At 36.9% G+C, this 25,317-nt stretch overlaps 1 protein-coding gene across 1 annotated transcript in view; it reads right to left on the bottom strand.

Annotated features, from left to right (window-relative positions):
* Positions 1 to 25,317, bottom strand: part of UNC13C (unc-13 homolog C (C. elegans)) — a 912,374-nt gene that overhangs the window by 116,190 nt on the left and 770,867 nt on the right. The window contains exons 25-27 of the mRNA XM_006898243.1: positions 24,407 to 24,556; positions 13,486 to 13,609; positions 5,809 to 5,865 (exon numbers count right to left, since the gene is read on the bottom strand). Of these exons, the coding sequence (XP_006898305.1) occupies positions 5,809 to 5,865; positions 13,486 to 13,609; positions 24,407 to 24,556 (331 nt within the window). The remainder of the gene's footprint in view (positions 1 to 5,808; positions 5,866 to 13,485; positions 13,610 to 24,406; positions 24,557 to 25,317) is intronic.

The raw sequence follows: 25,317 nt of genomic DNA, 5'->3' as shown, positions 1-25,317 counted from the left end.
CTCCATGTAAAATAAACATCTTCTGTTTGGAATGTTTTATTCATACATACATTTAAAGTCATTATTTCGTCATATTTCTTAAGTATCCATTTTGTCAAAAGAAGACATTGTCTTCCTACAGAGCAAGACTTTGATAGATAAGTAACTGTTTTCACTTACAGGGGCAAAAAAGATCAGTAGAAAATGCCTGTCGAAATTTTATACCTTAATTCCTTGATTTATATTAGGTCACACTGGAGGTCAATCAGGGAAGAGATTTCAGGAATGATTTTTAGTCTTCTCATACCATGGTTGATAAACCAATCCAAACTCACTGTTCTCAAGTTGCTTTTGACTTTTAGCCACTCTGGTTTCTGAAGCGGTCAGTCTTTACTGGAGGAGACCATGGCTCATCTTTCTCTACTGAACCAGCTGGTAGATTCAAATTCCTAACTCAAAGTTTAGCACAATACACAAAACACTATGCCATTTCTACTTTAAATATGACATCCAATTTATTATTTCTTGATTGCTCTTAGGGATTTCTGATTTCTGTTGATGCACTCTTATCAGGGCTACCATTATCCTGTTCCATTTTATCAAAAAAATATTTATTGAATACGTGTTATAATGGAGGCATCTTTCTAGGTTATTAGGATATTTGTTGAAAAAATGAATTATTTCTGTCCTTCTGGAACTTAAATTCGAGTGTAGGTGCCTTTATGTGAATCATAGAAAAAGCCTGCTTTGTGTGAGCACAGCTCTGAGATTGTGCGGCTCAGTTAAGTGATCAACGCCTTTCTTCATGGTTACAGTTCTGTGTTAGCACACAGGCATCACAAGTGAAGCACAGCCTCGGACTCACTCAACATTTGCTCCCTTTTCTTGAGGATTGTGTAATCAACTCAGTGCTTAGGTGTCTAATCTGTCCCCTTGCTTCTTCTATAATTTAGAAGGTGTCATGATTTCCTGAAGAAAATCTCCATTCATGTCTTACTCACATCACTGTCTACCATGGATACTGTCCTCACTAACAAATAAATATGTTTATATTTTGTTACTTAATTATATTTACCTTGGTACATCTTATAGGATCTAATATGCTAGCATGAATTCATAGGCATGTGAATGTTTTTAAAACAATGTATAATGCTTCATGAATGCATATATGTATAATGTACGATGTTGTTGTTGTTTTTGATTCCTTTGCGTCGAGCATGACTCATAGCGACCCTATGAATAAAAAAGGCCTGAAGTCTTTCTATAACTATTGACACTTATCAAAGTATAATGTACACATGTATCTTAATGTATTTCTATTAATACATATGTATAATAGGTATCCTAATTCATTTACTCTGAAATAGAATTTTGTCTGAAATATGTAAGTCCATTTAAAACTATTAAGAAAATTAAAAGTCCATGTGATACTCAAAGATTGATGAGAAAAGCTTACTGAATTAAGAGAAGAAATGCTTTAGGACAAGTAAACATAAATATTTATATATTAAATAATTTTATCTGACTTTATCAATCTTGACAGGTTTGAAATGTAGTTACATTAAATTTTGTAAAAGATATTAATAAGTAATTTATACTGCTGGTGCCATAGGCAAAGGGAATTATTGCTAGAAATGATTTCTTAGAATTTAACAAATGCTTATTTAAATATGGGAGTCTCTAGAAGGACAAGCAATTATTGCCCAAATAAAACCTAGTTTCAAGTATCTTTTCACTAGCTGGCTTTAATATTATATTATCAGTGTGTGAAAATGTATTAATATTTTTCTTTTATTTAATGTCAGATAATATAATCATCAAGTAGTACACTTGATGAGCATCAATATCATTCAAATATAGGTGTTACTCGTGGTTAATTCATCAAAATTTCTTCCTATAAATTCCTTGTAGTTCCTCATGCACACAAAATTACCTGTATGTGTTGGTAACCAGCTTATAAACAATTCTGTTTGCTAGCCAGCAAAACTAAAACCGTTTCTGACACTTTTTATCTCATGAAGTTCATGCTCCAAGAACATTAAGTAATATAAACTATGTCAAACTGCTGAATTAATATCCATTTAATGAATAGATCTTTTATCACTGTCAAATGTGAAAAAAAATTTACTTTCCTCTCATTGTTCTATTTTTCTTGATCCCACCTTCTATTAAGTGAGGATGTTACCTCTAGTATTGTACAATATTTCTGAATTTATACCTTAGTGTAATTATTTACATAATGCATATTCAGCAAATCAAATCTTCCTTCAGGCTAGTATCTGAAAAGAAATTATGATATGCTATTGAAATAAAACCTCACAAGTTTGTAAAATTTAGTTCTTCTGTTAGTTATCTTCTTAATTTTTCATAGTATGAGATTTTGTGCTCTAAAATTCAAATAACAATAGACACACAAACAACTAATAGAAAAATAAGTGAGTCATTAATATTATAATATGTACAAAATGAAATTATTTTTCAAAGTCTATGGGATAACAAGGTTCTGTTTTTAGTCTTTCAGGTTATTTTGTTGTTGAAATATCTCTTTAGGATATTTTTAATTGCTTTTAAGTTCAACTAAAAGAGAATTCACAGACTCTTAGAAAATTGGGGCTACAAATGCCCTAATGTGTTACATTTTCTGTGGATTCTGGTTGTTTTCAACTTTGTATTGGGGAACCAGCCCTTATCCTATTCATAGTTTCCGTAGTTTTGACAAAATTCACCCCAGCACAGAGGTGTTTATGGGAAGTAAGTTGATTGGCACATTTCATTCCCCAAGCCACCATGATTGTCTAGGAAACGATGACGGATTCTTTTAGAGCCAATAGGGTCTCAGTAGCTTTTATTGGGTTGCTGGGCTAAGACTGGAACTTTTAAAAACAACATTTAAAGTTGAAAAGATGTGAGATATAGAGCAGTTACAACCATCTATCAAACAGGAAAGAAGGTTTGTTATGGCAATATATCAAATAGAGTTGAGAGACAATCAATATCTGAGTCCTGTAATGTTATTTGAATCCAGAGCTTTGTTGGCATAGTCTGTAGTGTTCATCTGCTAATCAAAAGTCTCCTGTGGTTAGAATTTATGAGTAATTCCTTGGGAGGGCAATGTACAGTCTCTTCTGTTAAGATTTATAGTCTCTGAAACCCAATGAAGGATTGCTAGGAGTCAAGACCAACTCAACAGCAGTGAATTTTAATCATGCAGTAATTAATTGTGAGCTAGAAGGGGAGATGAGGGAAAATTAATGCCAAACCACATGGAGTTCTCCAAAGAACCTGGAAACAGGAGTTAGAGAGAGAAAAGAACCTTCCTTCAGAGTTGACAGAGAGAAAACTTTGCCAAGGAGTTGTTTAATCAACTACAGCTCACAGTGATTCTATGAACAACAGATCTGACAATGCCCTATCCTATGTCCTACTAATGATCTCTGAGGTGCTGGGACCCAGTCACTAAGTCAGTTCATTTTGTTAAGGGTTTTTCTCTTTTTCTCTGATTTCTTTCCCAGTATGATGTTTTCTCGCAAGGACTGACCATTTCTGACAACATGCCAAAAGTATATAAGACAAAGGTTTACCCTTCTTCCTTCAGAGAGTAACCTGTTTACATTTCCTTCAAGATAGACTTGTTTGTTCTTTTGACAGTCCATGGAATATTACTCACTCATCTTATCCAGCACTACAAGTGAACGGCATCGATTCTTCTTTTCTTACCCTTGTTCATTGTTCAACTGTCAGTTAAAAAACAAAAAACCTGTGAGAAGGGAGCTCTGGTGGTTAAGTCTGCAGGTAGTTAAAGTGCTAATGATCCAAAATCTGCAAAGGCTGCTCCCCTCTGCTGGTTCAACTCTACCAGCAATTCTGTGAGACAACGATTGACATTTCCTCCTGGGAAGTTCACAGTCTCAGTATTGAAGAGTCAGTTAATCGGGTCAGCAATTAGAGACAGAGAGAAACCACAAGAAAACAAATTTTTGTTAAAGCCATCACCTTGTAAGATTTCTGCTCTACCAGCGCTAGACCTAAAGCACTAAAGCACATATGGACTACAAAACTTCTGGCATCAGTAAGTCCTTTTTGCCTGTATTAATTTCATTTTCTGTCATCTGAAGCTATAACAGCTCTGAGACAATATTGAACTTCCTCATTCCATAGGAAATGGAAGCTCAGAGAGAAGTAACATCACACAGACCAGAATAATTCCTTTTGTGATCAGTTACAATGCCATTTCAGTTTCATGGTTTCACATGAACAGCTTAAGCACTGTATAAATCCACATTTTTCAAAGCAGGAGCCAGAAATCCCAGGAAGATAAGTAAAGAAAGACAGAAAGAGCTGGATAGCTAACATCCAAAGCAAGTGTGGCAGTGACATGTTCCCTCCCTCCTTTCCAGCTATAGTGCTGAACACCTGTGAGGGTTAGAAATTACTTCCGAAGATGATCACATTTTACAGACAGATTACTGGCTTTTGAAATTTTTCTTACAAAAATTATACAGATGATAAAAGAGGGTACTCAAATAGTAGAGCACATATTTTACCTCAATAAATGATTACACAGCAGGAGTTATTCTCTTTGCTCTGGGTCTATAAACTAGACCACCTCAGTGATACCTCACTATAAACTACCAGCTGGAGGAGACAGACAGACAGACAGCTTTTCCTTAAGGAGGAGACAGCAAACTGTTTTGGAGTTACCTTGCAAAGAAAGTGCACATATTGCCTCATTTACCCTCACAAGAATCCTATGAACTGAATATTAAAATATTCTGCATTATACAAATGCAAAAAATGAGAAGCTTAGAAAAGTTAAATACTTGGGCTTTGTTACACGGTTGGCAGTAGTTGAAGCAGAATTTGAGAAAAAAAAATGTCTGTCTGGAACCTCTTCCCTTAACAGAGACTAATGGCAGAAAAGCAATATCCACTGCAGCCAGTCAAGCGTCTAAAGGGACAGAGAGCCTGTCCACTATACCTACTGCTACAGAGTCCACTTTGACTCAGCAGTCCAGCAGGGCAGAGTAGAGCTGCTTATAGAATTGCCAAGATGCATAGCATCATGGAATCTGAGTACCTCATCTTTCTCCCACAAAGTGACTGGTGGGTTTGAAGTGATAGCCTTTTGTTTTCCATCTTAACACTTAGCTCACTGTAATACTACCATCTCTCTTTGACAGACCCTGAGGTTTCTTGAAAAATCTTCAAAGTGTTGAGACTCTCAAGTCAGAATTAAAAGGAAGCTTATTAAGATAACAGTTGTCTGCTTATCCTGGGTTGAACATGCTGTCAAATTAAAAAAACTTTTACTCTGTTTAATTGTCCTATATTTGGTTTCTTGTTTTTAAGTTTCTCTGGACTTCACGAAACTTCTATGTCATGTCATGTTTTGCCCTGGTTCATACAAAGTGAATTAGACATATGAAGGCAATCTTGTAAGCTGCTGTGGATTCTACCTCTTGTAAGTTCCATGTGTGCAGAGTGGAACTGCTTCATGAAACTTTCAAGGAGATGATATTTCAGAAGAAAAGAAGCATACATTCCTAATTTATTCCAAATGTGGTAATGCTGAATGATACCAGATTAAAACACAAGATTTAAATGATTATTTGCTATACCAGTTGGAAATATGGGGGAAAGAAGAAAGGTAACGTTTTGTCCCTCACTTTTGGCTTATTTAATCCTTAAAGCAGATTGTGAAATCACAAATGCACATCTTCTACTTGTGCCCTGCTAAGTAGCTTTATGAATACGATAATTATTTCTTGCAAAATGATTGGTAGTTCATTTCCTTTCATGGAAATCCAATAAATTCTTTATTCTGCTTACCTTCAGTTTAGAGAATTGTCCCAGATCTTTAGCTGCGATGAATATCATCTGGGGTCCCTAAAAATTCACAGAGGGGAAAAAAAGAGATGATTCTGTCTTAATATTCTATGGTCAACAGAAAATTGAATCTATTTTTCTTATTGTATTTATGACTTCTATATTAGGTGCCTTTTCTTGGTCTATTTTAAAGATTGTATCATTGTTACCTACTTCTATTGCTGGTATAAAAAAGTCTGTGTTGGTGTTACACTTCTGAAAGACTTTAATTAGTTATGAATGGAATGCTGCTAACAGCCCAGATCATACAAATATGGGTTAAGTCAGTGATGTTTAAATTGTACTTATTTGTAGCAGAGGAAACATCCTTATTCCATACCCCTAAAAAGGCAAAATTTCAATACAAAGCTGAAGGAAGTGAGGTTGCCATTCCTGAAGATTTCTGGCCAATCTATCAAGTTTCTAACCCCTCCCACAGACAAAGAAAGGCATTTCCGTAGAGCCTCAAAGCCCTAATGAAAGAGTTTGAAAAACACAGCCATATAATGCTTATTAACTAAAATAATATTGAAATAACAAGTGTTTGTGTGTGTACAGATAGCTAGAAGATATAGATAATACTTTTGATAGCCATGTGTTGTTTGTTGTTGTGTGCCATGGAGTCAGAACCAACTCCTTGGTAATAAATCACACAAGAAGAGATTACCCATCCTTCTCCTGGAGAACATTTGGTGGATTCAAACTGTGTGCCTTTGGAAAGACAGCACAACTTCTTACAACTAGGCCACCAGAACTCCAAATATATATATATATATATATATATATACACACACATATGTATATATATACATATGTATATATATTTGGATTTGGTTCCAACTCTACAGCACACAACAAACAATATATACGAGTTAAGTACGTGTGTGTATATTTATGTATAAGACACAAGGTTCGAAGTATAAATGTGCATGTGTATATGTATTTTTGTATATGCATACTCAAACATGCACATATATATGTATGTGTGTATATATATGTATGTGTGTATATATATGTATGTGTGCATATGTATATATATATTTCTACTCACTCACACTATTTCATCGTCATCTAGTTGGAACTGACTTATAGTTGACCTTCCAGAATATTTTCAGAAGCTGTAAGTCACATAGGAGGAGACTAAGACTTTTTCTGCCAAAGTTGTTGTTGTATACTGTGGAGTCAGAACCAACCCACAGCTGATCCCCCAGTGGGTTTTCAGAGGCAGTTAATTGCACAGAAGGAGACTGTCCATCCTTCTCCCATGGAGTGAGTGGATGATTAATCCAAACCATCAGCAACTCCAAAGTATCATCTGGGGATTGGGATCAGGTGTGTCAGAGACACTCAGGCTGGCTCAGGATAGGGCAATGATCAGAGCTGTTTTCATAGAGTTGTTATGAGGGGTAGTGACTGAAGAGCATATAACAACAATATGTACACATATGTCTCAACAGCTAAAGTTAAAGAGGAGGCAATTGAGAATTCCTATCAACTTTTGAAGTCTGAAATTGATCAAACATGAAATAAAAATGTATTACGAATTATTTGTGACTGGAATGCAAACGTTGAAAATGAGGAAGGAATGGAAGTCAGAAAGTACAGACTTGGGGACAGAAATGAGCCTGGAGAGCAAGAACTGAATTTTGTACCTTACATGATTTATTCATAGAAAATGCCTTTTATTTTTTTGAAAATGCCTTTTTAAAGAAACACATAAAGTGACTTTACACGTGGACCTCACCTGACTGCACAGGAATCTTATAGACTACATCTGTGGAAATAATTGTTGGAGAAGCTCAAGTCAGAACCAGGCAAAGTGCTGACTGTGGAACAGATCATCTGTAACTCATGTGTGAGTTCAAATTGAAACCAAAGAAGATTAAAACCAAATCACAAGGGTGAAAATATGGCCTTAAGTCAATTTCACCAGAATTAAAAAATTATCTTAAGAACAGGTGTGAGGTATTGATCACCAATGAAAGAAGTCTGTGGAATGAAATCAAGAATAGAATTTATGAAGAAAGAAAAATGTCATTACAAAGACAGACGTGGGTGATCCCCAAAATGGATGCCAGAAGAAACTATGAAAACATGGAGAAAAGGGGTGGGGGGAGAATGAAATGTTGACGTAAAAGAGCTAAAGATTTCCAAGGCCAGCTCAAGAAGACAAAACAAAGTTTTATCATTAAATTTGCAAAGGTCTGGAGTCAGAGAATTAAAAGGGAAAAGCATGCTCAGCATTTCTGCATGCTGGATGAACTGAAAAACGAATTCAAGTCTTAAGCTGCAATATTGATCAATGCCATCGGTGAATCTTCAATGATCCAGAAAGTATCTAAAGATAGAAAGAATACACAGAGCCATTGTACCAAAAAAGAATTTGTCACTGAAAAATTCAGGAAGTACTATATGAACAAGAATCAATGGTAACAAAAGGAAAAGTTCCACCTGTGCTGAAGACACTGGCAAAAAACAAGCCCTTAGTAATAGAATGGAGATCAATTGACATATTTCAACTAACAGATCCCTGGGAGTTCTCTCTAGTCTATGCAAGGAAATTTCTAAGACAGAGGCCGAGCTAACTGACTGAGACAGATCACTATTTCTTATTCCCAAGGAAAGTGATCCAAAAGTGTGAAAATTGTTGAATTGTATCATTTATATTACATGCAAGCAAAATATTGATAATGATTAACCAAAGCTTCTGGAACAGCACGTTGACAGGGAATGGCAAGAAGTTCAGTATGGGTTTAGAGGAGGCCATGGCAACAAGTGTATTATTGCTGATGTTAAGTAGATCCTGGCTGAAACCAGAGAATACCAGAATGATATCTTTGATTTATTGACTACACAAGAGCATTGGACTGTGTGGATCTCAACAAACTTGAGCTAAAGTTGAGAAGAATGAGAAACCCAGAACACTGTTGGGTTCATACAAAACCTAAATATAGACTAAGAAGCTGTTGTCTGAATTGGGCAAGGGAAAACTACCTGGTTTAAAATCAGGAAAGGTGTGTATCAAGGACATATCCTCTCTGCATACTTATTCAGCCTATATGCCGAGTAAATAATTTGTGAAGCTGGACCCTATGAAGAATACAGCATTAGGTTCAGAGGAAGACTCATCAACAGCCTGCATTATGCATATGACAAAACCTTGCTTGTTGAAGGTGAGGAGGACCTGGAATGTTTGTTGCAGAGATCAAGGACTATGACCTTCAATAAAGACTACATCTCAACATCAAGAAAGCAAAGGTTCTTACCACTGGGCCAATAGGCAACATCACCATAGATAGTAAAAGGATTGAAACTATGAATGATTTACTTTTGGTCAGATCCATAATCAACATATGTATGTACCAGCAGTCAGAAGACCAGGAGACACATTGTTTTGGGCAAGCCTGGTATTAGAGAGCTCTCTAAAATTCTAATGAGTGATAAATGTCAGTTTGAAGACTAAAGTGCGTTTGATTCAGATAAAGGCCTTTCAATCACTTGCTGTGCATCGAAGAGCTGGATAATGAGTAAGTGTGACAGAAGAATTGATGCCTTTAGTTTTGGTATTGGAGAAGAGTACTGAATAGCCTATGGACTGTGAAAATAATGAACAGATATCCCTTGGGAAATATTGCCAGAGTGTTCCTTGGAGGCAAGGATGATGAAGCTTCATTTCATACTTTTGACATGTTAATATGAAAGGTTATTCCTTGAAAAGGAAAATCATGTTTGGAAAGGTAGAGGGTCGGTGAAAGAGAGAGATCCTAAAGGAGATAGATTGGTGCAGTGACTGCAGCAATGGATTCAAGTGTGTCAGAGATAATGAGGGAGGCCCAGGATAGGACAGGGTCCAGATGTATTTTTCACAGGGCTGATATGAGATGTACTCGACTTGATGGTAACTAACATCAAGTCAGAATTGTGCTGTAAAGTCAGGATTCGTTCACAGCTGACCCTCCAGAGGCTTCTCAGAGTCTCTAAATCACATGGGTGATCACCTTTCTCCTATGGAGGAGCTGGTGGGTTTGAACTGCCCGCCTTTGGGCTAGCAACACATCTCCTTACATATGTAGCTACTAGAGCTCTCCCACTGTGGGGTCTATGGAGTATGTCAGAGTTTCCTGTATATATGTTCGTGTGTGTGTACACACACACACACACACACACACACACACTCTCTCTCCCCTAATGGATTGACACAGTGACTACAGCAATGGGTTCCATTGTTACAGAGATGATGAAGATGTAAAACAGAGTTCTGATCTATTGCTCATAAAGTCTCTATAAGTCACACTTAACTCAGTAACACCTAACAATTGTGCTGTTGTTGTTGTGTACCATCAAGTTGGAACCAACTCATAGCTGAGTCTCCAACAAGATTTCAGACAATAAATCACATGGGTGGAGATTGTCCATCCTTCCCCATGGAGCAGCTGGTGGATTTGGGCCACATGCCTTTGGGATTGCAGTGAGTTTCTTACCATATGGTAGAAATATGTATGTGTGTGTGTGTGTGTGAGAGAGAGAGAGGGAGAGAAAGACAGAGAGAGAGAAAGAGAGAGAGAAAGAGTGTGAGTGTGTGTGTGATGTGTACCAACAGACCTTCTATGTATAACACTTAATTCTTGATAATTTTGGGACTATATATCATATTGAGTAATAAAATAAATAGCAATAATTTTAAAAACACCCACAAACATGCAAAAAGCCCTAGAGACATGCCTGTAGGTTTACGTGATTGGAGAAGGAAAAAAAAAAATCTAAAACACCAAATTTGGCATATTTCTTCTGTAGTTCAGAATATTTTTAAAATGTAAGGGAAATGTTATATTTTTCAGTAATATTCTCCATGTGTTGAAGTGGGGAATTTATACTCATTGAAGAGTGAAAGACTGAAAAGCTAAAGAAAACAACAATCATGCTTAATTTTGTTCGTCATTTTCTCCGCAGGACCTATTATGGAATCAGTTACATAGTAGAAGCTCCAAGAATAATCACTGAGTGAATTAATGATATGAATTCACACTTGAAGACTTAAAGGCTATGAAATATAAACAAGTAGGTAATAGTAAGGTTTTCTGAGGAAACCATAATCTTAAAACAAAATTTCATAAATAGTAATCTGTTGCAACATGACACAAGCATTCTTTTACAAACCTCATATTTTAGAAATTATGCACCAAAAGTAATAGAGTTTATGGGGAAAATAGCAGAGAGGCAGAATAGTCAGTCTATGCTGTTTTGTTAGTGAAGAAGCATCAGGAGTAATATTTGCTGTGTAGGAAGATGGCTTGGGCAAGGGACAGCAGCCGGGGATCCCAGTGACACCAAATCCTTCCTCAACCAACCCCAGAGCACTGTCAAGTCAATTCCCACTCATACTAATCTTCTTTCTGGTTTCCAAAACTATAAATCTTTGCAAGAGAAAACTGGCTATTTTTGTCCTTCAGAGAAGTAGGTAGATTTTAACTACTGATCTTCCCGTTAGTAACACAATCTGAAATATACTATGCCACCAGGACTCCTTGATGACTACCTTGTTTCTGTTGTTGATTGCCTTCAAGTAGAGCATGACTTACAGTGACCCTATGAACAAAAGGCTTGAAGCTTTTCTAAAGCTATCAACATTTATCAAAGCCAAAGAGTTTCCCGAGGCATGTTGTTTAGGAAGTGAATGCCACTCCTTAGAGGATAATAAAAAATTCACAACTACCAAGCAAATAAATAAAATAGTATGATAGACATGATAGATAGATAGATAGATAGATAGATAGATAGATAGATAGATAGATAGTATGATTATGGGTTGAGATAATGCTGATACATTATGAAGGTGCCAACATAGATGGAGGGTTGTCAGTCAGGTAACAGAATTCTGCAACACACATCTCTGTAAAAATGGCTTTTTTTTAAGTTAAAAAAAAAAAAAAAGACAAAAGGACTCTTGCCTATACAGTAAACCAGTATGAATTCTATCCTTTCTCTTGATGTTTAGAACTCTTGTATTTATAATCAAAATCCCTCATCTTGGAAATCTACATATAAAGAATCCCAAACACTGGATTATTCTGACATCATTCTCCTATTGACCAATCACAAAGCAGTTAATAATAAGCTGTGAGACATATGTGATACCAGCACTTGGGAAGGTAGCCTGTTAGGTGTGATAGCCACACAAAGCATCCGTCTGACTTGACCACCCATATGCATGTTCCAACTCAACAGTACACAACAACAACAACAACAGCCCACGTGAAAAGGCTAGGATTCCACCTTCATGGCTCAATTTGTTAAACATTTGGCTGCTAACTATAAGGTTGGTGGTTTGAATCACTCAGTGGCACCTTGGAAGGAAAGGAGAGATCACAACTACTCAAAACCCCAGGAGCACAAGTCTGCTCTGACACAAATGAGGTCACGATGTGTTAGAATCTACTCTAGCGCAACAGACCTTTTTTATTTGTCAGGTTTCTATTCAAGCAATATATAATTATACCACACAGTCACGGTATTAAGCAAAATTATAAATATTTTCTATTTTATCATTGTCTGGCATTTGGCAGCAAAACCTAACAAACCACAAGCACTTTTGTATCTTGGGATACTTTACAAGTAAACATTTTCTATACATATCATTTAGCTTAATAACTATGCATTGACTATGTGTGATTAATGGTGTCAATCTCTATTTTAGTTTAGTTCATAATTACTCATTTTATACATCCAGTTACCTTCCTCAGTAACTGAAATGATCCATAATAGGTGTTGGTTATGGTTATTGTTCCTGGCCTGGACCAGGAAATGTGAAATAAGATTCTTGGCACTGTGTACTCACTTGACGGTGGTCTGAATTTGTTGCCAATTGATCTTTCTGAGGTTTTTTATTTCACTGTCTGTGCTACAATCACAGTCTCCAAATCTAAAAGGCATCTCTGCTATTAACCACCAAATGGGAAGGTAATGGATGAAAATGGAATGGAAAAGTAGAAAAAAATCCTCCCAGAGCAGTGCTGAATCCATCATCTTAGACTGTAAATCTACAAAAGGAACATAACTAGTAGAATAATCCACTCTAAATCTATTCCTGTGTGGTTCACAGTAAAATAAAATAAAAGTCCTATGTAGACTATCTAACCTTATGGAATAAATTCTGACATATTTTTTCCCCAACTCATGAAGTGAAAGCTATCCCAATTTACAAATAAGATGCATTCCTAGGTCTATAAGAATTTGTAGGTCAGTTCAAATGGCAAGTTGGACTACCCTGAAGTTATGACTGTGACTGGTATAATTATTAGCTTTGGCTGATAAATTATCATTTGATAGTCATTAATAAAATGCTCAAATGAAACTTTTTTTTTCTAAAATTGATTTAATTGCTGTTTTTATGTGCCATCCATCCAGTCAGAACCAACCCATAGCTGACTCCAGGAGGTTTTCAGAGGTCGTAAATCTCTCAGGAGGGAATTACATACATTTCTTCCGAGGAGCCACTAGAGAAGTTGAGTTTGGTGTCCTTAAGTTGGAAGCAGAGCTCCTTACCACCAGGCTGATTTAATTAGTGGATATAAATTGTTCACTTAAGCAAAAACAATGAGCTAAGTTATTGAAATGATAATGAAACATTAATTAAATACATACAGTTTGGTCTGTCAGAGGAGGAAGGACAATTTGTTTTTCTATTTTGTTAAGAACAATCTTCCACAGCTCCTTCAAAACTCGCTTCAAGACTGTTTTCTCACATATCTTTGCTGAGAGGCTTAATCTGCAAAAAAAAAAATCCCACCATATATATTTTTATTAATTAAATAAAGCATTTATTTATAAATATCATATAAATATCAAGTTATTTTACTGATTAGCAATTAACCATATTAACTGATGGATGCATATGTTAATACCTGAATAAGTTTTTATCATTTTTAAATGCTAAGCTATTACTTGAATAAGTTTTATCATTTTCAAATGCCAAGCTATTTTTACTGACAAACTAAAAAGTGATGTGAGATCAACATATTTTATCAAACATGCTATCAATGGGAGAAAATACATTCATCATAAATCTTTGTTCAAACAGACAAGCAAGCTTCAGAAAGAAAGGGGGGAATCTCTCAGGAAAAAACCTTCAATTCCCACTTAAAAGCAAACTGTTACTGTTATGTGCCATCAAGTCACCTACTACTCATAGCAACACTATGAACTATATCTCTGAAAAGGCAAATAATTCCTCTTTATCTTCATTTAATAATTATCACCCCAAGAACAATTTCTGAGCTCAGTCACCAAAGTTTGATGCAGGGGTCAAGAAAACTCTTTTTTTCCCCTCCTACTCACCTTATGGAAAGTACTTGAGCAGAGAACAGACCTAACTGAAAAAAGGCTACCAAAGTGCATTCACTCATTCACTCACTCACTCATTCCTCTGAAGGGAACAAGTTCATAGCTGACCCTCTATTAGGTTTTCTGAGTCTGTAAGAAGCAGAGCAGGAAATTGCTCATATTCTCAGGAGTTGTTTGTGGATTCCAGCCACCGGAGTCTTTGACTTCTTGTCAACAGTGCAACTCTACCAACTACATCACCCTCAGAGTACATTATATCAGCCATCACTGATAATGTGTGTACAAGACTATGAACCAACATAACATGGCACGGCAAATATAACATTTCATTTAAGACATGTCCCATCTTTAACAAATTCAGCATTACCTTATGAATTCTTTCTATGATGTGAGATAAGGACAGTAGAGACATCTAGCAGTCCCAACTTACAAAGGAGATCCATTCCCATGTCTTTAAGAATTTTAGATCATTGCAGAGAAGTACATATCATTTTCACTTTGCCTTACTTTAGTGCAAGGAGGTAACCCTGGGATAGTTAAAAGGCTCTAAATACTTTAACCCAAAGATTTGTTAACTAAAAGACTGGTTAATTGAATTCAACAATTCTGCAGAAGAAGCGTAAGGCAGTCTACTTCTTTAAAGATTTACAGCCTTGGAAACATGTGGGACAGTTTGACTGTCCTACAGGGTCTCTATGAATCAGATTCAACTGAGTGGACTGGGTTGGCTTTTTAAGTTTAATGTAAGAAAAGACTCATAGACTTTTCAATGATTTAAAGGCTACATGTGTAGCAAGTCAAAGTGCTTTTAATGATGACTTTGTTGCTGGTAAGGGTTGGGCGAGCTTTTCACAGTGCGGAAACTTCATATAAATATATAAAATGACCTTTGAGCCAAAACAATGCTGCACTGTTCAAAATTAAAGCAAAACACAAAGCTCAAACTCTTCGAGTCAGAATCATCTCAAAGCTTACCCTCTAGGGTTTTCAAAGGCTTTAAAATTGCACAGGGAATTTTCCTTCTTTCTCCTGAGGAGATTTAAATTGTCAGAGAGGTGCCACCATTGGGATAGCAGCACAATTGGTATGAACTATGGCACAATTAACTTTGCATGTGATTTACTGTCACAAAAAAATCTGTTGGGTGGTCATCTTGGGGTATATTACAACATAAACAATGCCACTACACTGTCCATGGTCCCACCATGAAGTACTGGTGCATCAGTAATGGAAGCTATCAGTAATCTAAGCTATTAGTAATCTAAGCTGGAGCATCAGTCCCCTGAAATGGCTTGCCTGTTCTGAGTCTCCAATTCTAGGGCTTCAACTCTTTCCCCCCCAATCTAGTTACTGTCACAAATTAACAGATTTTAAAAATTCAGAGCTATTCCTGTTTGATACATCAGTCATAAATGAAACGGTTGGAATTGAGTTGAAGCCCTACCTAGAGGACAATCTGTTGTCTGAAATCTAATTATCATAACCCAGAAACTGCTTCATAATATCTTTCTTGTTTTAGAAACCAAGGTGCGTATATTGATTTCAATATTTCTGCATTTATTAGTGATCCTATTTTAGAGTTGTAAAATAGGCTCTGACAGGGTAGTGGAACTGTCCAAAGAAGCGAAACTACTTGTCTTCCAATGTCATGGTGCTATGATGGACATGCCATGTGTGAAAAACTAAACTGAGAGGGATAGGGGATTGGGGCGGAAATCACGGGGTCACACAATTTGGTGGGTGAAGAGAGGGGTAAAGGAAATGGAAAAGATCCAGTGGTGATCTGATAAGACAAGTTGGGCATATTTCAATGGTGGCTAATTTTATAAAATGCAATGAATGGGAACAATAGTATGAAACAATGTAAATGAAGGCTAATGTGAAACACAACATACACAAATTTTGTAAGCAACCCAACATAAAATAATCTTTGTCTTTGTAAAATATGTTGGAATTCTAACCTTTATATCTATCAATGTAATCTTATTTGAAAATAAGCCTTTCTTTGGAAGGCTAATAAGCCTACCAGTATAGATTGTGTCCTAAACATAATCATTTCTGAGGCATAAAAAGCAGACTGGAAAGAGGTACTTTCAGAATCAGGAAGACAGATGCTATGTGAGGATCTTCTACAAGCAAACTCTGGGACTAATGACTAGATAGGTATATGGTGGCCTAATGCCAAGAAGCTGTACTGCAATTCCAAAGGCACTTGGTTGAAGGCCACCAACTGCTCTGTGGGAGAAGGATGGGCAATCTCCTCCCATGTGATGACTGCCACTGAAAATCTGCTGGAGGGTCAGCTTTGGGTTGGTTCCAACTATATGGTACACAAAAACAACAAGATGGATCTTATTAGAAATTCTGGTGCTCAGAACTGTGAGAAAATAAACTTCTATTCTTTATAGTCATCCAGGTATGGTACTTATGTTAGAGCAGCACTAGGACACAAAAATGGTGCCATAAAACTAATTACTGAATTCATCATGATGGGTACTGTCAAGTCAGAACCAACTTATAACTGATACTCCGTTGGGTTTTTAGAAGCAGTAAATTGTACAAGAGGAGACTGCCCATCCTCCACTCATGGAGCAGCTGGTGGATTTGAACTGCACAGCTGCTTCTTACCACTTGGCCACCAGACTGCACCAATAGGCAACAACATGGTATATGGGGGGGAAAGATGGATATTTTCAATTATTTCAACTATTTTGGTCCCACAATCAACATCTTTGGTACTAGCCATCAGGAGATAGGAGATGGATAGCATTGGAAATGCCTTCTGTAAGGGATCTCGGCAAAGTCTTCAAGAGCAATGATGTCACTTTAAATACTAAAGTGTGCCTAATTCAAGCCACAGTTTTTCCAATTACTGTGCATTTGAGAGCTGGACAATGAATAAGAATGACAGGAAAAGAATGGATGCATTTAAGTTGTGGTGTTGGAGAAGGGTACTGAATGTCCCATAGATTACCAAAAGGACAGACAGGTTTGTCTTGAAGAAAGTGCACCTGGAATTCTCCTTGGAGGCAAAGATGGCAAAGCTTCTTGCATATTTTGGATATGTTGTTAGGAGAGACTATTCAATGAAAAGGGATACCCTGCTGAATACCTCCTGAACAGGAGGAGTTTCAGTGAAGGAGAGGAAAATCCTTGCTAAGCTGGATTGATACAGTGTGTGCGACAAGGAGGCACAAGACAGGACAGAGTTTAGATCTACTATTCATAACATCACTATGAATCAGTCATACTCAACTCAATGGCTCTTAACAACAATATAATAACCACAATGATATGACATTGGCCTTTTTGAGAGTTCTAGTAAGAATGAATTAGGCCTGATTAACAGAGGATAGTATTTTAGAAATAGAGTGGTAATGCAGCACTGATAACCAAAACTATGATAGTTCAAACTTACCAGTGGCTTTGTAAAGGTCTGATAGTACTTGTAAAGTTTAAATCTGTAAAATAAAACCTACTGTTGAGTAGATTCCAATTCACAGAACCCTATGCGGCAGAGCAGAACTGCCTCAGGATTTTCAGGACTATAGATCCTAATGCAAACAGATTATCACATCTTCCTGCAGAGCAGCTCGTGGGTTCAAACTGTTGACCTCTCAATAACTGCTGAGTGCTTAACCATTGGACCAACAGGGATTTTCTGTAAAGATTGATAATAAGTCTTCTTCAGATCCTAATGCAACATTCTCACTTGAGTATTGTCAGGTACTGTCATGTTTTGTGTGAATCATACCAACACTACTGACGACAACAAATTTGAATCTTGTTCTATCCTCCACCTTCCTTACCATTCCTGACACACTAGTGCCCATTGCTGAAGTCACTGATACATATAACTCAATGAAGGTCAATCTCTTTTTAGCTGACCCTCCAACTTTCTGATCCTTCACCTTCCTATGATGATGTCCCTTTCCAAAACCATACATCCTCCTAATAACACACCCGAAGTGTGTGAGATGAAGCTTCACCATTATTGCCTCCAAGGACATCTTGGTTTCACTTTTCCCAAAACATATCTGTTTGTTTTTGTTTTTGTTTTAGTCAGTGAGACATTCAATACTCTTCTATGACACCATAACTCAAAGACATCAATTCTTCTTCTGTCATCCTTATTCATTGTCAAGTCCTCAGATGCATAACAGGTGATTGAAAGATCCTGACCTGAATCAGACACATCTTAGTATTTAAACAGATATCCTTGCTCTTCAAGACTTAGGAGAAGTTTCTGACAAATTGAATAGGTATGGAGAAAGAATATTGCCCTGATAGACACATTTTTTAATTTTAAACCATGAAGTGTTCCCTTACTCTGTTCACACAACAGCTTCTCGGTCTAGGTTTAGGTTTCGTCTAAATATAATTAAGTATTCTAAGATTCCTATTCTTCACAATTTTAGTTATAGTTTACTATGATCCACACAGTCAAGTGATTTTGCATAGTCAATAAAATATAAATAGATATTCTCTGGTATACTCTGCTTTTACCCAAGGTCCACCTGATATAACCAGGAATATCCTTGGCACCATGGTCTCTTCTAAACCCAGTTTGAACTGCTGGCATTTTTCTGTCAATGAACTGTTCTAGTCATTTTCGGAATTACCTTCAGAAAATTTTGTTTCCATATTATATTAATGATATTGTTTGATAATTTCCACATTCTGGAAATTATCAAAGCAAACCCTGCAAGCAGGGTTGTGTCATCTTTGTAACACATGTTGATAATAAGTCTTCTTCAGATCCTAATGCAACATTCTTCAAAATATGAAACTTTGTCACCTTTGACTCCATGAAGCTGTATCATGAAGAGACTACATCTATCCTCAGATTTGAGATTTGACAACTCTTGCCACAGACATATAATTTCCTCTTTGAAATTTTCAATGTAAGAATTTACCTTGTTTCTATTTTCAATTTTTGCACTTGACATTCTAACCCATCTTAGAGCTGAAACAAGAATAAAATAACCAATATATTTGCAATATTTAATGACATTTACATCCACTGGGAATGGAATTTACAACTCTTCAATTTTGTAGAGTGATAAGGTCTTGGTGGAGTTAAGTGAAACATAATGGAATATGTTTTATTTAAGTAGGAAGAATATCCACAAATAATGAGAGCTATACATTTATACTACAACATGATTCCTAGGGAGATTTTTCTCAAAACAAAATTAGTAAATAAGTGAGGTAAGCCTAGTACTGCTTCTTTAATTTTGTCAGAGTCAATTGACGTGACAATGCAAGCTGAGCAGTACATATAGTAAAACATGAGCTACATAGACTGGCCAACCACACAATCAGTCAACAAACAGTTTTCAAAGTCCAGGTAGGTGAGCTGGTAATAGAGATTTTATTTCATATAGTTAATCCTATTTCCATAAAAATAAAAGCACACTGTTTTCCCTACTCCTGGAATAGCTATCTCTCATCTTCATACAACTAAACCTTACTCGTCTTTAAACACTTAAAAAAAATGAAACTTTTGACTGATTCTCTGTAGAGATTGTCATTTGAATCCTTAAGTTCTTTTCTATTCCTTATTTCTCCTCTTGTTAAAAACATGAGAACAGTCAATATCTGACTTCCTTTTTAAAATTAAAAAAAACCCCTCCTAATAGTAACTTTCAAGCTTGTATTCTGTTTTAACTCTAAGAATTTCTTTTTGTTTAGCTTGAAGAATTGTTTTTGTAGTGTACCATTGAGTCTAAACTGACCCACAGCCAACCCTCTAGCAGGTTTTCAGAGGCAGTAATCGCATGGTAGGAGACTCCCTCTAATGTGATAGGCAGACACTATGGCTTCAGCAATTGACTCTAGTGTGTGAGAGGTGATGAGAATGGCACAGGATAAGGCAGTGTTCATGTCATCTGTTCCTAGGCTTACTATGAGTCATACTCACCTCGGCAGCACCTAATAGCTGCAGCAATCATGATGTTGCCTATTGGTCCAATTGTGAGGATTTTGTTTTACCAATATTAAGGTCCAATCCATTCTGAAGCCTGTAATCTTTTATCCTCCACACTAAACACTTTCAATAAGTGCTTATTTCTTATGTTGGTGTTGTTCTTGCTGTTAGGTGCCACTGAGTACAACTTACAGAGAGCCTGTGAACAATAGATCTGAACCCTGTCCCATCCTGTTCCACCCTCACAATCTCTGACATACTTTAACCCCTTGCTATGCTCATGGTGTCCATCCACCTGGTTGGGGGTCGTCTTCCTTTCTGCTGACACTCTAACTTTCTAAGCATGAGGTTACTCTCCAAGGAATATCCTTTCCTAGCAACATGCTGAAAGCAGGGAGTACCAAAAGAATGTCTATCTGTGTTTCATTGATTATGTAAAGGCATTTGACTGTGTGGATCATAACAAACTGTGCCTGACTCTGAGAAAAATGGGAATCCCAGAACACTTGATTGTGCTAATGCAAAGCCTGTACTTGGACCAAGAGGCAGTCGTTAGAACAGAGCAAGAAAACAGCATGGTTCAAAATTGGGAAGGATATATGTCAGGGATGTGTCCTGTCTCCATATCTTTTCAACCTGTATGCAGAACAGATTATACAGGAGGATGGACACTATGAGGAGAAATGTGGTGTCAGGACTGGTAGAAGATCTATCAACAATCTAGGTTATGCAATGACACAGGCCTGCTTGCTGAAACTGAGGAGGACATGAAGCGCTTGCTGCAGAGAGTCAAGGCCAATTGCACCGTCATCCGATATACTCATCCCGATTACCCCAGTCACTGAATCAATCCAACTCATAGAGGGCCTTCCTCTCCTGCGCTGTCCCTCCACCCTACCCAGAATGATGTCCCTCTCCAAGGACCGGTCCTTCCTTACAACATGCCCAAAGTATGTTAGATGGAGCCTCACAATCCTTGCCTCCAAGGAGCCGCCCACTTTAACCCTTTCCAGGATGAATCTGTTTGTTTTCCTAGCAGTCCATGGCACTCTCAATACTCTTCTCCAGCACCAAAGCTCAAAGGCATCAATTCTCCTTCTATCCTCTTTAGTCATTGTCCAACTCTCTGATTATAGGTGTATAGCACGTAATTAAGAAGATCACTGTTTGGATAAGGTGCACCTAGTCTTTAAATTGACATCATTTCTCCTTAGCATTTTGAAGAGGTTTTTGACAGAACGTTTTTCTGATGCAATGCATTTTCTGATTTCTTGACTTCTGGGTACCAAGAGTGTTGATCGTGGATCCAAACAAGATGAACTCATTGACAAATTCAGTATTTTCTCCGTCTATCATGATGTTACCTATGGCTCAGTGGTGAGGATTTTTGTTGTCTTGAAACTGAGATGTAAGCTATATTTAAGACTATAGTCTTTGATGTTTTGCAGCAAGTGTTTCAAATCTCTTTATTTTCATCAAGTCACCAACATAATGCAAGTTGTTGATGAGTCTTCCCCAGATTCTGATGCTGCATTTCTTTTACAAAATTCTATTTCTCAAATGATTTCCTTAGCATCTAGATTGAACAGGTATGGAGGAAGGATACAACCCTGATGAACACTTTTCTTGATTTTAAACGAGGTAAGGCCCACTTTCTATGTTCTCACAATAGCTTCCTGGTTCATATAAGGTTTCACATAAGTAAAATATTCATTGTTCTTGATATAGACCATAATTTGCTATGATCCTCACAACCAAATGACTTTGCATAGTCAAGAAAACATATATAGAGGTTTTTTCTCATATTCTCTACTCTCAGCCAAGATTCATCTAATGTTACCAAAGATATCCCTAATTTTATGTCAATTTTTAAATCCAGATTGTATCATATTCTGTTCTCTTTTGATGTTCTGTTTTGGATTTTTTTTTATAATTTCCAGCAAAATTTTATCTGCATGTGATGCTGTTGTTATGTGCCATCGAGTCGCTTGCGACTCATAGTGACCCTATGTACAACAGCCCTAAACTCTGCTCTGTCCTGTCCCAATCACAGTGTCTCTGACACTCCCATCCCCATTACCCCAGTCACTGAATCAATCCACCTCATAGAGGGTCTTCCCCTCCTGCGCTGTTCCTCCACCCTACCAAGCATGCTGTACCTCTCGAAGGACCTGTCCCTCCTTGCAACATGTCCAAAGTATGTTAGACGGAGCCTCAGAATCCTTGCCTACAAGAAGCAGCCCAGTTTAATCCTTTCCAGGATGAATCTGTTTGTTTTCCCAGCTGTCCATGGTACTCGCAATACTCTTCTCCAGCACCACAGCTCAAAGGCATCAATTCTCCTTCTATCCTTCTTGGTCATTGTCCAACTTTCTGATGCATAACAAGTGATTGCAAAGACTATGGCCTGTATCAGATGCACCTTACTTTCCAGAGAGACACCATTGCTCTTCAGTATTTTGGAGAGGTCCCCAACAGCAGACTTTCCCATGGCAATGTGCCTTTTAATTTCCTGGCTGCTGGTGCCAAGACTGTTGACTGTGGAGCCAAGCAAACTAAAGCTGTGTGCAATCTCAATCTCTACACCATTGTATGTGATATTACCATATTATTTGATAATTTTCACATTCTTTTAGATCACTTTTGGGGATGCATGGATAAAGATATGGATCTTTTCCAATCAGTTGGCCAGGTAATTGCCTTCTAAATTGCTTAATACAGACTGGTGAGCATGTCCAGTTCTGCATCTGTTAGCTTAAACATATCAGTTGGTATCCCATCAATTCCTGAGCCTTATTTTTTGCCAGTGTCTTCAGTGTCTATTGTACTTCTTCCTTCATTATTTTTGGTTTTGATCATATATTATTTCCTAAAATCGTTAAATGTCAACTATTTTGTTGTTGTTGTTGTTCTGTGTCTCTGTATTTTTTCATCTTCTTTTGATACTTCCTAGGTCATTAAAGATTTTGCTCACAGTATTCTTCAGTATTGTACCTTGAGGCTTGAATTTTTTTTTTAAGTTCTTCCAGCTTGAAGAATGCTGAGTCAGTTCTATTGATTCCAGTTCTTTGCATATACACACACACACACACACACACACACACATATATATATATATTATCTTTTTTAATTCTTTAAATAATTTTAATGAGCATTTACTGAGATTTTGGATTTCCATTCATTCATTGCTGCACTTCTCTCCCCACATATATTTTTTATAATATTTTGCTTTGTCTTCTTGCTCTGCTCTTTGATATTGTCTGTTCAAACTTATTCATTACTTTCTTTTCTGTTTTCAGTTCTAGTTTTTTAGATCCTCAACTCAAATTTGCTTTAGGCCAATGACTTACTTTTGAGAACACATTTTAAAACATTGGTACCTTGATCATAAACCAATTAAAAAAATCGGAGCTCTTGTGGGTAGAGGTCTGTGTAAACTCACTCTTTGCATTTGAGTCAGAAATGACTCATGGCTGACTCTCCAGTGGGCTTCTGAGAGGCTAGGAATTGCATGGGAAAACATTTCCTATCTATATCCTGGGAGGGCCTGGCGAGTTTGAGAACAGAGAGGTTCTGTCTTTGGGTCAGCAGTGCAGCAACCTATGTACTAGGTTGCTAGACCTCCCAGAGACTGAGTAGGAGCTTCAACAAACAAGCAAACAAACAGGAGCCCACACTGCTAGTAAAGAACATTTTTCTTAGCCTCCACTCTCACACATCCACTTCCGAATGACATTCCCCTTACCCTGCCCCCAACTACATTTTAACCTGGGATTTTTACTTTGTTTTCAATTATGACTCAGTGTCTAATACAGTGGACATAAAATAAATAGCTAAGGAAAGTTGGGAAGAGCAACAATTTTCATGCCTCTGACTGAAATTCATTCTAGTCACATTTGTGCTATTCTGTTCCTCAGCAAGCTTCTGACAGGAAATCAAATATTCTTAAGTCAACCCAGTCTTTCTCTATGTTCAGGAGGATGCAAACAATGTATTTTTCTTCTCAAGGAGAAAAATTTCGTAAATTTATCATCTGGCTCAGAACAATGACCTCCTTAGTTACCAGTATTTATTTACTTTATATTTTTCCTTTCCCATATGGATTAATTCCAGAATTTTTTTTCATCTATTCGTGACTTAAAAGTTTTTAGTTAGTTAATATAGTCTGTAAATTCTTCTTTAAAGTATGTTGAACAGAGGGAAACATTTTTCCCTCTTAAAACTGTATCAGTCAAGTGTAGAATAATAGAAGGTGGTTATATAGATGAAGATAAAAATGAGTAGAAAACTTACGTTTTGTCTAAGAAGTCCATGAGTGGTCTTAATACAATCTCTGCATCCATTGCTGCACTGTTCTTATTACTTGTGGTACTTCCATTTGACCGCATTTGATTTAGTTCAAAACTCATTTGTTTTATGCACTCTTCAATTATAAGCCGGAAGCTAAAAATAAGAAGCATAAATTCTGAATCAAAGCAAACATTAGATACCTTCCATTGCATAAGTCTGTTTCATTCTACCCTAACGAGGTGACTGACTTCATTTGGTTCTGGCTCAGAAGAATCCTTGACTATTTGGATGCCATCTGGCTGGACTAGATTTGGTAGTAGTTGAGGTAGTGGTGGGAATAGTGGAGAAAGGGAAGGAGAGAGAGGTTATAGTGGTGGCCCATGAAGGTAGTGGTGCACTATAAAAAGTAAATAAGTGGCAATTCAGGTATAGCCTTTACCACTAATTTGTAAATAAGCCCACTGAATGTAGAAATAATGACTTTTTAAAATTACTACTTTCTACTGCTATGATTCTCAAATCAATGGGGGGAAAAGGCTAGATAGAATGAGCAGAAGGTATGACACTTAGTTTCTAAAAATGTGAAGAGTAAGGTCTTAAAATAGACTTTTATTATCAACCGAAAACAGAAGTCCGCTCTGTGGGTGGGATCAGACACACTGAAGATGAGTTCTTAGGTTGTAACACACAGTGACTGCCTTCTACCTTTAAAACACAAAAATCTTTCTTCTCTCAAATTTTGATAGATTCACCTGAGAAAAATATCTTTTTTTTCTTTTTACTATTTCTTTATTGAAGAAAACTTTAAGTTTCTATCAAAGCATGCCCAGTAAATACTTTCTGAAAGTAATGAAGTAATGAGATTCTTGAGTTTTTGTATGTGAATTTGCATGGTTATTTTTGTCTTTTTTTTT

Source organism: Elephantulus edwardii, unplaced genomic scaffold (assembly GCF_000299155.1).
Source record: "Elephantulus edwardii isolate Elephantulus edwardi_28Jun2011 unplaced genomic scaffold, EleEdw1.0 scaffold00225, whole genome shotgun sequence".
NCBI classification, from domain to species: Eukaryota; Metazoa; Chordata; class Mammalia; order Macroscelidea; family Macroscelididae; genus Elephantulus; species Elephantulus edwardii.
The sequence above is the reverse complement of the archived record's forward strand: the minus strand, read 5'-3'. Positions and strand labels throughout refer to the sequence as shown.